Below are 17195 nucleotides of genomic sequence, written 5' to 3'. Positions count from 1 at the left end.
GCAAAGGTAACTGCAGCCATGTTTGCATGGAAATTTCGTCACTGATTCATGAAAAATGAATTTCAATTTTTACGAATAGCTTTTTTTCCTACTTCTTGAAAAGATGTGCAGAATCTTTTCAAGAAATAAGAATTTTTAAAATTTTTTGATTAAAAAAAAAAACCATTTTTAGCATTATTAGTTCTGTAGGTAAAAAGGTTTGAATTTTCACTCTAGCAGTTAATGCTGAAATATTTTGAATTGTTCAAAAATATCCTTCAACTTTTCAAAGAAAAAAAAAAACTCTTGCTCCACATCATAAGTTCTTTACAATAAAGTATGATTGAAGAAAGATCGACTAGTATTTAAAGAAAAGTAATTTACTTGTAAATGTTGTTACTCTTTTTTCTTGTTACTTAAAATTTCACAAACAATCATTCAAATCCACAAGAAGTTCCGTCTAGAACTAAACGAGCCTACTTTCGCCTATACAATATCGACTTTCTAGTATCTGATCAAAATTCTCAAAATTAGCTAAAATCGCAAATTATTTATAACATAATTTAAATAATTTAAGACAATTTCAAGAAATATAATATGCCTCGCTCATCTAAAGAATTAGATGCGTAAAAAATAAATACACAAACAAATAAAGTAGCAGCACCTTTTAAACAAAGCAGCAAATGAATTTTATTCCATTAAAAAAAATCTTTAGCCCCTTTCAAAAAGAAAAAAAAAATAAATAAAAATAAATAAAATTAATAAGCTCATTAAAATAACTATATCATATCAAAAAAGAAAATCTTTTTTTGAGTAAAACTTTGCTACACATTCGTTGATATTACTCCAGGCAGAACTTAAAAATAGCGACTGGAAGAATGTCAACGAATGTGTAGCAAAGTTTTACTCTCCTTCATCTTCTTCAAAAATTCTATTAAGAATAGCTTTATCCCGCAACCCACTAACAAACACATCTCTTAACATTACATTGAGCATGGCTTCCCCATAGCAACACAGAACTGAAAGGGATCTTAACTCAGCCAGATAGTCACTAACCATTTCACCTTCCCGCTGCTTGCGATTTAAGAACACATGTCTACAGGGTATAATTAGTGGTTTCGGATTTAAATGCTCTTTTAAAGTAATTTTCAAGCAATCAAAATCTTTATCCGAAGGATTATCAGGAGCTAGCAGGTTCTTGAGCAAATTATACATTTTCGGGGATAAATTTGAAATAAAAGCTAACCCACGTTTGTCTTCAGGAACATTTTGAACCTTTAAATATGCATCAAAGCGTTCAAGAAATGAATCGAAGTTTTCCTGACCTTCTTCAAACTTTTCAAAATGAACAGAAACTTTTGAACCTTCATTTGGTTTCGTTTCTGGCGTAACCACCAATCTGTCCATTAAAAGTTTGTTTTGCTCAATTAAAGCTTGAACCAGAGCCTAAATGATAAAATATTACTAGAAAATTGATTACGAAACTTTTACCTTGACCTTGGCTGCATCGAGCTTTATCCTAATCCATTAGATTCTGTTGAAACACTTCACAAGAGTTCCGCTGAAGAATTTCATTACTTCACGGGTTCGCAAATCATTTCGTCGACAGCTGTGATGCATTTATCCTTTGAGATGGAGTGGGAATGTGTGTATTTACACATAGCAGAGGCGATGCATAATTTAATACAGCACAATACTTTTATTATACATTATTCACATCACAAACACACAACTATATACATCTCGAACAGAACCAGAACTGAAACTTCACGCACAAAGATAACAGTTATGGTTACCGCTAACCGGTTACATATCGATATATGACATCCCTTCCCCTTTACAAATCCAGTCTCTGTGGAGCTTTTCTAGATTTTGTGGATCTGCGCAGAGGAGGTGGATCTGCTGTTGATGACACAGGACTGGTTGCGGTGGTGTTGCCTTCCGTCGCTGGTTCAGCCTGGTTGGTGTTGGACGGCAAGACGACTGGTTCAGCTGGTGGCTCTGCTGAGCTCCCATTTGTTGTAGCATCCGCTGCTGTTGTTGCAGTAGTACAGTGGGCCCTGGAAGCAAGATTCGGAGCCTGGCTGATTCGTTCCCATTCCTGGTTCTCCAGATTCCTACTGTCCCTCACTTGGTCAACGTGGCGTCGCCACAGTTGCCCATTTACGTTGATGGTATAGTGAAGTTGTGGGTCTTTACTGACAACTTTCCTGAACTTCCACCTTTTATCACCGTGAGGGTAGTTGCGCACTGCGACGTCATCCCCTGTGCGAAAAACACGATCTGAGAACTGAAAGTTATCCTTCTTAATCCTGTCTTGGACCCTGACGTGCAGATCCGGTTTCACCAGGTCAATGCGTGTCCGGATCTCGCACTTCATCAGCAACATTGCAGGGCTGTGGAGGGTGGTCATGTTTGGAGCCTTCCTATACTGCATCAGGAAGGTGCTGAGCTTCTGCTGGATGGTGCCAGGTTACTCCTTCATGGCGCGAAGAGATTGCTTGATGGTAAACACATACCTTTCAGCTTGACCATTGCTGGAAGGCTTGAATGGAGCTGAAGGTCTGTGCTTAATCCCATTTCGGCTCAGGAAGATCTTAAATTCATCGGACTTGAACTGTGGCTCATTGTCACTAACCATCATCAGTGGAAGTCCAAACCTCGCGAAGCAGTCCCTAAGACACTCGATCGTCTTAAATGCTGTAGTATTCTTCATTGGATACGCTTCCAGCCATTTAGAACGTGCATCCACGATGATCAGGTACATATATCCGAACAATGGCCCAGCAAAATCAACTTGAAGCCTCTCCCAAGGTTTGCTTGGGTACTCCCAATGGTGGACTTTGGCTTTTTGGGGATCTGTTTTAATTTGCGCGCAGTGGACACAATTTTTTACTGCTTCTTCTATATCCTTGTCTATGTTCTTCCAAAACACGAATGATCTTGCTATCGCTTTCATCTTTACAATCCGGAAGTGCTCTTCGTGTAACTCCTGCAGCACCTGACTCGGGAATTGTTTTGGAACCATGACTCTAGATCCGTAAATGATGCAGCCATCTTGGAGACTGTATTCCACTTCCTTCCCCTTTAAACCCTCTCCACTTCGAAGTGCCTGCAACAGTGGTCTGCTTTCTTCATCTTTCTCTGTTCCTTTGGCTAATTCCCTGGCAGTGACTGGGAGTGTCTCAATCTGTTGCAGTTGGAAGAGTGTAACATCATCTCGGACTTCCAGTTCTTCTGACTGAGTCGGTAACCTTGACAGAAAATCGGCATTCCCATGGTCTTTGGTGTTACGGTAGATGATGTCGAATAGGAAGGATTGAAGAGTCAAAGCATAGTGAAGAAGTTGTGTTGCTGCCAAAATTGGTAGACCTTTCTTCGATCCAAAAATTGCAACTAATGGCTTGTGATCTGTTATAAGGATGAATCTTCGTCCCTTTAGGTATAGGTAGAATCTCTTAACTGCCCACACAATTGCAAGGGCTTCCTTATCAATTTGTGAATATTTTTTCTCTGCGTTGTTAAGAGTTCTTGATGCAAAAGCTATAGGTCTTTCTGTTCCGTCGGACATTTTGTGGGGGAGCACCGCGACTAACCCTACTGGACTCGCGTCGGGTGCCAATGTTAATTGGAGTGCAGGGTCATAGTGCACCAGAATTTGTGGGGAACAAATCACTTTTTTACTGTTATGAAATGACTGTTCACAGTCCTTCGACCAGATGAATTTTGTTTCTTTCTTCATTAAATTATTCAACGGATTAGCAATTGTGGCCAAATTTGGACAAAACTTCCCATAAAATTGTACTAACCCCAGAAAACTTTAAACTTTTTGCACATTTTTTGGTTTAGGGGCACTCGCTATTGCAGACTTTTTCATCTGTTTTATGCAAACCCTTGGAGTCAATCTTGTGACCCAAAAAATTAATCTCTTCCTCAAAAAATTTACTTTTCCTCAAATTTAGTTTTAATCCATGCTCTTAGCCTTTTTGAAAAAAAGTTTGCAGTGCCTCAAAATGTGCATCTTGAGTAGGTCCTGTTATACGAACATCGTCCATAAACACTTTAACCCCTGCCATTCCCTGGAATAGACTGTCGACATAGCACTGCCAAATAGCTGGAGCCGCGTTTAGTCCATACATAAGCCTTTTGCATTTGTACAACCCCTTTGTTGTTAGGAGTTTTTGACTATTTTTGTGAACCTTTAATTGTAAATAAGTGTATTTGAAATCTAATTTTGAGAATTCTTTTCCCCCATTTAGACAAGAAAATATCTCCTCCAACCTTGGTAAAGGGTGTTGTTGTACCAATATACTAGGATTAAGGGTTGCCGAGTAGTCTGCACACAGACTTATAGATCCATCTGATTTTACGACTGGTACTACTGGCGTTGCCCATTTAGATGTTTCCACCTTTTCTATAATTCCCTCCTTTTCTAATCTGTCGATTTCTTGTTCAACACAATCTTTTAAAGCGAACGGAACAGGACTTGATCAGCAAAATTTCGGTGTAATGTCTGATTTAAGTTCCAATTTTACCTCATAATTGTTTATTTCCCCTAATTTATCATCAAACAATTCTTTAAACTCATTAAGCAGTTTACTCAGACCATATTTCCCATGTGCACGAATTGATTTTATTGAATTCCAATTAATTTTGATTTTGAAAATCCATTCCCTACCTAAAATGGTGTCTAAGTCTTCCCTAACAATGTATAAATTTAATTTCAATTTTTGATTGTTATATTCAACATTTACATTTACTACTCCCATTGGTACAACTTTCCTCTCATTATACGTAGTGAAAACCAAATTAGTCTTTTGCAAAGGTTTCTTAGAAATTTCCCTGAACTTCTTTATATTCATCACAGAAACTGCTCCACCAGTATCTAACTCCATCACTATAGGGCTGCCCTCAACTGTAACCGTCAGCATTATTGGAGATCTTTTTCCTCTGTTGCCAAAAAATAGCTTTAAAAATGAATTAAGGTAATTTCAAACATAAATAAAAACAATAAAATATCAACTAAAGAAAAAATTTTCATTGCCGAAAAAAAAAAATCATAGAAAAGTAGAAACATAAAGGACTCAGAATTTCCCCCCCAAAAACTGAATACATAAATTAAAACTTTAGAGTGAAAATAAAAACAAATCATAATAACAATAATTATTTCACAGTAAAAACTGTGGTTACGGAGCCTGAGTTGGAGTCAATCTCATTTTGGGATAAAAGAGTCAGGTTCAGGAGCCAAAGGTATTTAATTCAAAGACTCAGAATTGGAATTGGTCCTTTCCCTTAGATTCCGCAACTCTGCCAATGTTTGCGGAGTCGGACTTATTTTGGGATAAAGGAGCCGGAGTCAAATATCCAAGATTCAGAGTCTGTCATTTTTCCTCCATATATAAATTTTTGCCAAAGCTATGAAGTCAAAGTTGAAGTTGGGGAGTCGGAATATGACTGATTGTCGGGCACAGAATTTGGAATCAGAGTCAGGTGCCCAAAATTCTCAGAGTCAGGAGTTTGTCGTCAAGAGCCATTTCCAACAAAATTTATTTGAAGTAAATCTACTTTCAAGTGTGGAATCTACATTGACTTTCAGTTTCCCCCTAGGCACTAATGTTAAGGGATTTCAACTTTTCAAAGTTTGAACCGAAAATTGTTCAAATCCAAAAGATATTTTATATACATGTTTTTTATCAAAAGCTTTCTCCAACAAAGTTTGTTTCAAGCAAATTTGCCCCAAAGTTCGGAATTGCTTTGAATTTCCCCATAGGCGCTAATTATGTTTTCTTTGAACTGTTCAAAATTGAACGAAAAATAGTTCAAATCAAAAAGTGAGATAGGAATGAGGTGTCCTTGCCAGGGTCTTTCGAACAAAAAAAATTTGTTCGAATCGGACTATTCACTCAAAAGTTATTGGGGGGGGGGGGAGGACAGACAGACGGACATTTTTCCCCATCTCAATACCCTACTTTCCAATTTTTATTTTTTCTATATTTATTTAATTATTTTTTTATTTGACTTTTTTTTTTGTTTTTTGCGATATTTTCATTTTCAAGATGCACTAAGCCTTCTTTCATGTTTTCTTCTTTCTCTAACCTTTACTGGGAAAGTAGGCTAAAAAGTTATACATAAAAATCCGATGCGCTGGCAAAATAAAAAAAAAAAGAAGTTTGATTTGGAGTGGGGCCTCAAAAGTTATTAGAAAAGAGGGAAATACCAACCTATCAACCAACACCATTTCCCTACCTTACAGTACATTATTCAAATTTTTCTATTTACTTATTTTTATTTTTTACACTTGTTTATGAAATCTTGAGCTTTTCCAGACACCTTTAGTGGGAATGTAAACAGAAAAGTGAAAAATACTCACCAATGAAAACGAATATCTGGTGATGGGAATGCCGCAAGAGAATAGACACAGAGGCCGTCTGAAATACAATAAACATTAATAGCCAAGTAAAAACTTATATATAAAAGAAAAAAAAAACAAAACTAGAACAATCAGAAGACTTTACTTTCAAAGGGGGGGGGGGGAGAAACACTACGACTTTCTGCAAGTTTTGCATATTTTATGTTCATTATTACTTGCCATCAATTCTTAACCAACTACATTTCAGAATGCATAAAAATTCAATTACCTGCCCTCAAAAATGGTTAAAATTAATTCATTCACATTTCATGAGTAAATACAGACAATTCAAATAATCATAGGAAAATAAAACAAATTTGATCAGGAAAACGGACCCTCACAAAATTATGAGCATTTAATACACAGTAGTATAAAAACTTTATCTTTAAATGACTATAATCCATCACATATCATCATTATAACATAGTCTAACTCCTTTATAACAAGGAGTACAAAAGGATTGTAAAATTTGCTTGTTATAGCTGAATACTCATAAAAAATGGGTTTGTGAAAATAAAAGTCATAAAGATTCATCTGTTCTCGTCTTTTCTTTTTTTTTAAATTTCGGTACAGTACAAACTAATATGTTGTGGCCATCACGAAACTTTCTTCTATATTTTTCTTTTTTTTCTGATCCCTCCCCATGCTTGATGAGGAAGCAATATTCCCAACAAAAACAAAATTACACATGCAAAAACTTGACGACCATCTCAATGTCTGAATTATTGCAAAAGCAAAGCAAAGAGCAAAAATTGAAAGTTATTTTAAAAGCCTTGCTTGAATTAATTACAAATATTTTATTTGTTAACAAACATAAGATGGCAACAGTTAAAAATTTTAAATCATTGAGATAATATTTCCGATCATTTCCATACAATTAAAACCACGAGAAATATGCAGACGACAATCTATTACGATTTATCTTTCTTATTGTTGCATTAATAAAGCTATTTTTATTCGCAAAAAAAAAAAAAAAAAAATCAACACCTCTTGGAGCGATTGGCGTCAAAATTGAACCAAAGTCTGTTTACATTGGATTCACATATATTCCAAATTTCAACCAGAATGTAGCATTACTTCTTGAGATAGGGCACTCACAATGGAAAAAAAGAACGGGTGATTGCGCTACCCCCTTTTTAGCTGTTGACACCAAAATAAAATCAGCTCTTATACCCACTAAGGGCTACTTGCCGATAAATTTTTCTTTCATTCCGTCCATTATTTCTTGAGATACAGCAGTCACAATTGACGACAAAAAACATTCTATAGCTCAACCCCCGTTTGAGTTATTGACACCAAAATTGAATTAGCACCTGTTCCTGTTAATGGCAACATATGGACCAAATTTTGTTTGATCCCCCCAGTTACTTCCTGAGGAATAGCAAGCACGCCCCTTGGAGGAATTCGCCAAAAGCCAATGAGCACAAGTTCACATAGCGACACATATGTGTACCAAATTTCGTTCGATTTAATGCGGTAGTTTTTGCTGTAGAGCAGCCACAAAAACTGGTCACACACAGACGTGACACACACACACACACACAGACAGACAGGCATTTTCCAAAAATAGTCGAAATGGACTCAGCACACCTCAAAACATTGGAATCCTTAAAAATTCGAAATTCGAAAATTTGCACGAATCCAATACTTTCTTCTATATATTAGATATAGAAGAAAGTAAAAGGGGTTACATTTGCATTGAACTCATTTTTGAGCTGTTGTTTTCAAGAGATACTCTTGACCTGCAGAACATTGTCGTTTCCAACCCTAGCTTTGAAAATAGTTTGAAGTTTTTCTACCCATCAAAAGCACTGGAATGCATCAAGTGTGGTTCAGCATGAAGTTCTTGATATTTGTCATTATTGTTGTCGCTTTCATTATTTTTTTCATTAGCTTAATTTGAATTTAAGCTACAATATGCTTGGAAATAACTATCTAAGAAAGTGATTGCATGACAGGCCATTTCATCAATGTCACAAAATGTTGCACAATATATAAATATATACAATGGAACTTTAGATATCCAAACTCCAGAGATCCAAAATTTCAGATAATCCGAGCAGCTTGTTAAGTGACAAATGCAAAAATAAATTATTTTTATTCAAAAGCTCTGACAGTTTTTTTTTTTATTTTTAAAGACAGCTACTTTTAGCAAATGCTCGAATGCAATGCATAATACAGCTCCATGCCTTATTATGTAGATCTGGGTTTAGTAATTTTTCGTTGGCGTAACAAATTGAATTGGTTGATACATATGCCAGCGTACATCAGATCAATACATATAAACAGTATTGGTACACTCACTTTGTAATCTCTCTACTGTGCTGTAATCATACTGGCAACAATATTCCTCTGTGCTACTTAATGTAAATGATGTATTAAGCACTTACTTTATCAGGGGCAAATTTGCTTCATTATTACTTTAAAACAAAGATTTTCTGATCACTATTGAGCCAATAACAAGAGCTTAAGAGGTTCAACTGGTAAATCTGACCTTTTTGGAAGTTATACTTAAATCTAATTAGCTCGGATTTATGAAGTTACACTGTACATAGTAAATATTCAAAAATCTTATCCTTTAGAATTGGGTCTTAACAGGAAGAGAAGATAAAACTATGATGAAATTATTCAAAATATATAAAAGTTCAGCACCAGAAAAATCATACCAATACTCACAAACAAAAACATTACAAATGCAGCTGTCAAGTATGACTTCTGATCCATCCAGACATTAACAAACACATATTCGCTGCCAGTGACAATGTTACGCACAAATCCTAGAATAATGCAAACATTTTTCAGTTCAACAGCAAGAAACATCACAACAAATGAAATACAACTGGATTCATTCAAACTATCAACATCTTTTTTTTTTTTTTTGCTGAAAATAAAATCCACACAACTTCTATTAAACTTCATCATCAACCACGAACCAAGTTTGATAACATTTGGTCCAGCAGTTTATCTTTTATGGCTGGAGATTAAAAAGGAACTCTTTAACTACAAAAGCCTTGCTGTCTGAGGAAGTGGAGTTGAATGCGGAATTGAGACAAAAAAAAAAATAAATAAATAAATAAAAAATAAAAATAAATAAATCCCAAAATATTTTTTCTATTTTTGTGCATAATAAAGTTGTTTCTGACACAAACCTTTTCTGCAGAATGATGGTAAAAATGCAATGCAGAATAAATTAATTTCCGTTTTTTGCAATATTAACACTTTCAAATAGTATTCATACAAAATATCAACCCAATTAAACTTTTATGTGAATATTATAAAATTTTAAAACACATATAAACAAAAATTAAGAACATGGTGCACAAAGTAAGCATTTTTTGAGAACTATGTATAAAAGTGGAATTTTTAAAAAAAGCACTCAAACTATTTTTCTCAGTAACTCAAATAATACATCATTTAAAAAAAAAAATACGAGCAATAAAAAGGTAATTTGAGAGTATTTAATGTAGGTAGGACCTCTGTGCTTTTGTTTCTCTGCCAGCAGTTTCAAACTCAGCAGCAGAACATCATCATACCCCAGAACATAATACACAAAAAATCTGTCTAACAGACTACCAAAACAGGTTGAATCATCAGGATCTGTAAAAAATGATTCAATGTTAGATCTTTCAAACCTGGGCATCAGATGAAATAATAAATAATACTTACTAGAAAAATTTGGGTCGTGTTATGTTTCATGATTTATCATTAGTGATTCTTAGGATTTTTTTAGCACTGAATTCAGAAATGATCTTCATTATTTTTTACTAGCACTGAATGATTTCTCGTAAAATGCAAAGGTGAAAATTTTCAAAGAGGAAAAAACAAGAAATAATAAAAAAAATTCTTATGTTTAATTTATTTTTCAATTTATATCATACATATTAAGTCTAAACAAATGAGGGGTTCGAAGAAAAGGATGCAGACAAATTTGTCTCAATGGCTGCATTTCATAACTCACATATGTTTGGCATTAGGTTATTGCTATAGTATCCCTCAAAAGCAAATACCAAACAACTAGTTACAGCATCCAGAAACTAAACTAAACTCAATGCACAACAGCCTATGGATGCCAAGGCCGACTATTCTCATGCAGGGCCGTCGCCCCTTACACACAGAAAAATCAAGTTAGTTATAACATCAGTGCATCACATGTGTGAACGCGTGATACTTGCAGTTTTTAAACATTAATCAAGAAACAATCAGAGGGCTATGGATAATACAAATTAAACATTGAATCTTTTTCTATTATTTATTACACATTAATACTCTAAATACTTTTTAAGAACTCGAAACATTGAAAATCTAAATATTTATCTTATACATTGTTACCCCACAAGATAAAAAAACAAACATTTAAGACTGAATTATTTATTCATATTGATCAAACTAAGGACACAAATAAATAATTTATTGATACAAAATTTATTTGTAGAAGTAAATTACATTAAAATTAAATTTTGATCTGGACTCATCCAATAATTCCTCTCAAGAGTTTTTTGGTTTTACTTGTACCAAATTAATACCAGCTTTCATATACTATGTTAAAAACAAACATGTCATTTTTTTACCCCAAATTTTTGAAGGTTTCAGGGGAAAGGGCCCCCAAATACTCAGCAACATCAAAAATCGCTTAGAATAGTGTGTTTGGAGTTTTAATTTCGATAAATTACTGGCCCTAATATTACAAAATATGGCCTTAAAATTGCATTTTTCAGACTTGAGTTTCAGAAAATATTCGGGCAAGGGTCCTCCATATCGCCTTTCTTTAATACCACCAGCAATGGGTTTTTTAAATGACACTTATAAAATATTTAAGTGGAAAAGCCCCTGAATATAAAACATTGCTAAAGCTTTTTGGACCATAATTTTCTAAAAATTTTCAGGGGAAGGGCTTCTAGATCCTCTTTTTCATAAAATCTTCAAATTTCGTTTAAAAATGCATTTTTTAAACTTTAATTTCAAACACTTATAGGGAGGGAGGAGAAATTGATTTCAATGTACTTTTTTTTCTAAAAATCGATCAAGGACAGTCCCAGAGCTCGATCCGTTACCTTAACGTCGATAAACTTGGCATATAATCATGTTTTTACAGCTTCAATTCGTAGAAATTTCCGTTGAGACCCCTATATCGTTTTTCTCCGCAGCATCTGCAAAGAAAGTCTAAAAATGCATTTTTGAAACTAAAAGTTCCAAAATTTTGACAGACCTTCCTTTCCTATCAGATCATTTTTTTTCAATGAGAACCAAAACTTTTTTCTGGTTACGTCACTGCAAACTGGGGCAGAATTCCAAGAAATTTGGTGGGAACTAGACAAAAGAGAAGGGGCTTTTGTTTGATTCTAAACAGTTATAACCACAGAACTTGTATCTACTTCAATGATACAAAGAAACAAATGTTTTAGAGACTGGGAGAGAGGAATATTTTTGTGCATTAGAAAAAAAATAGAGAATTATTGCAGTCTCTGCTTTGTGTGTTTATGACTGTAAATCTTTGAAACACGAAATGAGGGGGCGCCTTACGGCACGCCCTCATTTTGTGGCATCCGGGTCGAGTGCCTCGCTTGCCCCCCCCCCCCCCCCCGGACGGCCTGGTGCTCATGCACTCAAACTGGTAGGTAAAATCTTTTGAGCTTCCAGTGTAAAGGTAATTTTAGATAATATGAAAGGTTTACTGTCTCATGCTCTGTTATGGCTATTCCAGATCGATGATCCCAAATGAGGGCGAACCTGAATGCTGTAATGAGTTATTTAGTATCTGCTTGTAATTCTATCTAAGTTTTGGCCAAGGGGAAATGACTTGTAACTTTATACCAGGGGTGACAGTGAACTCAAGCTAAATTTTCTGAAGACTGAAATTTTTGGAAGCTATGAGGGAGCTCAACCTCCCCCCCCCCCTGTAAAAACTCTTCAAATATGCATGCATAAAAAAACATTAAAACCATTAAAAGAATGATTAATTTTTTTTTCATAATTTTTCAGTTTTTAAATGTGTTGCCACTCAAAAATTTTAGAAACCGTAACCCAAAATTTTTAAAAATGTACAATATTGTTTAGCTTTGACATGGAGTCCACACTGTAATATTAAAAAAATACTGCAATGATGGCACTGCAGGCACTACTCACCTATTGTCACAAGGTGCACTGGAACTCCAAGCTTTTTTCTGATTCTGTGGCTCAGTTTAAGAAATCCATGTTCTAGTGAAAACTCCATGATATGGATTTCTGAAGGTGACTGATTGGCTGCAACAAATTAGGCAATAAAGTTACATGAACAAAGTTAATAGCTATAACAAATTTTAGACAGAAAACTGAAAAAGATGCATATTATACTTTAAGCGAAAAAAATAAATAAAAACTAAGTTTCACTGAACTAACATTCTTAAAACAAAGGTCAATCAGAGTTTGTATATATTTCTTGACAAAGAAATGACAACTTTAAAGTAACTATCACATGGGATTTTTTTTTTTTTTTTTTGTCATCTTTCATATTTACTTTACTTGATCAACGTGAGGTTTGAACAGCCATATAAATTCAAACATCAGTTTTCTGTCTAAGAAATGACTTCACAGAGCCGTGTTCAAGGGGAGGGTTTTGGGGGTTAAATCCCTCCCATTGAGGAATAAATCAGGGTTCGTACTCAATTTCAGAAATAAAATGAAGGAGTAAAATGAGGTTTTGAAGGAGTACTAATGGGCTGTCGTAGATAATGTCACACTCTTTTCAGCTTATTTGACCCCCTTCACCCTTTATCACTTAGTGTCACACTTCACCTAACTCCTCCTCTTGTCACACATACACACACGTCATATTTTCTACAAACAATAAAACAATAACTGTGTGATATCACATTTTGTCACCCTCTCTTTACCCCTTGTAACAATTTAATGAGCTTGTCTCCTCCTCAAGGCATGACATCACTTGTGGAAGACCCTTTTTACAATATCATAATTGCTATTTACTAAACAATTATTTTTTTGACGCAATCACTTAATATAGTACATCTGCTTATGTAGTTTTAGAGATTTAAATAACAATTAAACAACCTGACTTCTGTTGCTGAGAGTGTGGTGGAGGGAAAAACAAGAATCATAAAACTTGAAAAAATAGCCAAGCACCATTTAAGCATGTTTTACTTCACTTATGAAACACCTTCATCATCTAATACTATTTTCACCTTCAACTTTTATGACTTAACTGTGATCAATTAGTAAATGACATCTATATAAAAATAAATAAATGCATGAAATTATTACGTTAAAATCGCCCTTGTGACGAAGTTAGTTGTCAATCAAAATATCCCAACAAAACATAAATGTGAAAAAGAAGTCAAGTTCGGTTGAAATGAGGTGCGGAAAAGACGGTGTCGCCGACAAAAATAGTTCAGATCTAAACAGTCACCAAGTTCCATAGCAGTTCCTCATAGAAGTTAGATTTTCCCATATTCTTCAATTCATTTTGAAAACAATTTCTTACTTGCTTTGATAATGGATTTTAAACTTGCGGCAAGTTTTAGTCATCACTATTTTTTTTTTCAAACTTGCTAAGTTTTAATAAGAAAATTAAACCAGAAAACAAGGTGAAATTTTTTTAGTAATTCAGACCCCGGAGTGGCTTTTGGGAAAAAAAAAAAGTAGGAAGTAAGGAATGAAAAATTTAAAAAGTAGGAAAAGTAGGAAAAAAATCACTTAAAAAAGGACAAAAAAATAGGAAAAGATAGGACTACACAAGCGTGAAGAGGAAACAAAGTTTAGCGTAAATTTTATTTCTAAAATAAAATAAACTAACAGTATTTTTGATTTAAAACAGTCCCAAAAATAAACTAACAGTGCTTTTGAAGTATTAAAGGGATTTAATGAAAGACCGAGTCGCAAAAATAAAACAAAAGAAACAAGCTACTAACAATCAGTATGAAAAACAAATTGGTGGAAATAAAGATATTAATTACAAAAATCTTAATCTTTACTAATAATAAAGCTGAAAGTTCGGGTCTCTGTCTGTCTGGATCTCTCTCTGTCAGGATCTCTGTGACGCACATAGCGCCTAGACCGTTCGGCCGATTTTCATGAAATTTGGTACAAAATTAGTTTGTAGCATGGGGTGTGCTGATTTTTTGGAAATTCGGTTTTGTTCTTTTTATATTCCAATTTTAAGAAAATTTTACCGAGCAAATTATCACAACGTGTACGAATAAATTACGGAATTATCGTAACGTGCTACCGTAACATGGGCAAGCAAATGAATATAGCAAATTGGCGAGAAATTCATCATCCAATATTTGTTAATAGACAGGCGAACCAAATGACCTTTTAACTTTCTATTAGGGGCAAGCCGTGCGGGTACCACTAGTATGAAAATAAAATCCAAACAAAGGAACACCCTTCAACAATACCGTAATAAAACGTTTAAGTGTGAAAGAATAAAATTGAATATAGCGATCGCAAAAAAAAAATAATAAAAATAAATTAAAAAAAAATAAATAAATAATAATAATAAAACTCATATTTTGGTGCAGTAAAACCATTTTTGTTAAAGATTTGTTTTGTCAAAAACGAAAACATTCCTTGGAGAACAGCCATTTATCATTTGAAAATACTAACACTTTCAGCTCCTGCTGTCATAAACTACGATACGAAAAGCAAAGCAAATACTAAATTAGTTTTAGTTAAAAATAATCAGCAAATGAGATGCATTCCTGCATAAGCAGAGGCAGGTATTTGAACTTGGGGGGGGGGGGAGAGGAAAGGAAAAAGGCTAAAAATGCTGAACTAAAATAAATTTGTTCTTAAATATAGGACATAAAACTTATAGTAAAATAATTAAACTAAATAAATAACAAAATAAGTAAACTAAAGTATGCTACGTTTTTTATATTAAGGATGTTAAGTATTTTTAGTATTCAAACGAAATTTATGGTTTAGGCACGTCATTTATGGGGGTCAATCAGTGGGGTCAATTTTTCCCCTCCATGGCTTTGGAAAATTAATGCTTAACTATACAAATTTGTGTGGTTTTTGTTGTTTTCAGATAAAACTTGAATTCAGTATACATCCTTCGCTAGCAACCCCGGGGGAAAAATCAAAATGACGGGCCAGTTTTAATTTTAATAAAGCAATAAATATAAATATTGTTTTATTGGTTTGATGATTTTTTTTAACCTCCTTCTTGTTCCAAAATTTTGTCACGGAAAAAAAAGAAAAATCCATGCACGGTAAACATAACATTTTTATCAAAGACAAAGATCAGTTACTAATGTCTCTCTGTGAATAAAAGGGAAGGCATGTAGTTTCTCTCAATTCTCACCTCAACAAAAATATTCATTCGGTAATTGTTTACGAAATTGAGAGTGAGGGGGGAACACCTGGCACCAAATGCCTGCATATATATTTTTCTCCCCCTCCCTTTGATCAGGCGCCCTGAGTACAATAACTTACAGTAGATACGCCGCATCGGTATAATTGCCGCACCCCAAAAAGAGTAAGAGTCAAAAAAAAAAAAAAAAATTTGATGTTCAGAAATGCCGCATTTCCATAAACGCAGCACATAAAAATGATGAGCAACTCCTTGATATTGATGATATATCAGACTAGAAAATACCCATTAAAAGAAAAAAAAAAACTACAGTACCTATTTGCTTGTGATTCTATCCCTCAACTTTTAAAAATGTGAAGAAATAAAAACGGAATCTCACATTTAAATTGATTTCCGATTTTTCTTCAAAAATCGGGAACGTTTTGCCCATATAGGTTTTGCTGTGTTTTTTTTTTTTGCAAGGAAAGAAAGAAAAATTTTATAACTTTTATAATCACGTTTACGATTTAGAATGACCAATAATCATATTTATGTATGAAAAAAGTTAGTTTCCACGATTAATTTTGAAGTGGTCCGTTTTTGCGAATTTCTGTTATCTGTTGCTTTTATTTTATACTAACATCAATAAAATATGTACAGTGTACAGGTTTTTCATTTTTTGCTTCCTTAGGTTCCTTTTAAGGTTTTACATTGCCTCTCTATTTAAACAGAACTCCATTTCACTTGTAGTCAACTGTACAAAAAATTGGCGTTAAGAAAATTCGGCTTCTCTCGCACTTTTTGAACAATAGGCCATTTAGTTTAATAAGCGCTTCTAATTGACGGGTAAATAATATTTAATTGCATCAGAATGTGCCAGTATCTATTTCTTTATTGTTTCGTTAAAACAGTAGGGCTGAAGTCGGGGAGATAAAAAGAAAAGTCGATCATAAACGCCGCAACGGTAAAAAAGTCACTCAAGAAAATTTAACTTTTAAACACGCCAACGCCTTGGCGTTCCTTCCAGAAATTACTGTAGTCAGTCAATGAAACGCTTAGGACCCATGAGCGCCCATATAGGGGGGAAGTAGTGGCTGAAGCAACCCCCCCCCCTTAAAAATAAGAATTTCCTTGATTTTAATAGTTTTCTTTGCAAAAATGTAAAAACATTTCTTCTCCAACCATTAATGAATGAGTCATTGAAAATGTCGAATTTTGATAACTCAAATCTGTACTGAAATCGGTTTCCATTGGAAAAATATCCTGCTGAACCAAGGGGAAAATATATGAGCCACACACCCTTAAAATTTTGGATATGGGCGCCCTTGTTAGGATCCGCTTGTTTATTTTGCTTTTCAGAATTGAAACATGTTGAAAATTATAGGTGCGACATTGTAAAAATAAGAATCAATGCACAATTAGAAGTGCTATACTAAAGAAAGAAAAAGTAGGAAAAAAAAAGGAAAAAGTAGGAAAATAAGGAGAAAGATCTAAAAAGTAGGAAAAAGTAGGAAAAAT

The 17195-nt window shown here is 34.2% G+C and overlaps 1 protein-coding gene across 1 annotated transcript in view; it reads right to left on the bottom strand.

Annotated features, from left to right (window-relative positions):
- The window catches only part of LOC129216706 (membralin-like), a 43693-nt gene that overhangs the window by 16948 nt on the left and 9550 nt on the right, over positions 1 to 17195 (bottom strand). Inside the window, exons 5-8 of the mRNA XM_054850923.1 lie at positions 12512 to 12628; positions 9863 to 9985; positions 9065 to 9165; positions 6350 to 6407 (exon numbers count right to left, since the gene is read on the bottom strand). Of these exons, the coding sequence (XP_054706898.1) occupies positions 6350 to 6407; positions 9065 to 9165; positions 9863 to 9985; positions 12512 to 12628 (399 nt within the window). The remainder of the gene's footprint in view (positions 1 to 6349; positions 6408 to 9064; positions 9166 to 9862; positions 9986 to 12511; positions 12629 to 17195) is intronic.

This window comes from Uloborus diversus, chromosome 2 (assembly GCF_026930045.1).
Source record: "Uloborus diversus isolate 005 chromosome 2, Udiv.v.3.1, whole genome shotgun sequence".
Classification (NCBI taxonomy): domain Eukaryota; kingdom Metazoa; phylum Arthropoda; class Arachnida; order Araneae; family Uloboridae; genus Uloborus; species Uloborus diversus.
Note: the sequence above shows the minus strand (reverse complement) of the source record. Positions and strands in the feature narration are given on the sequence as shown.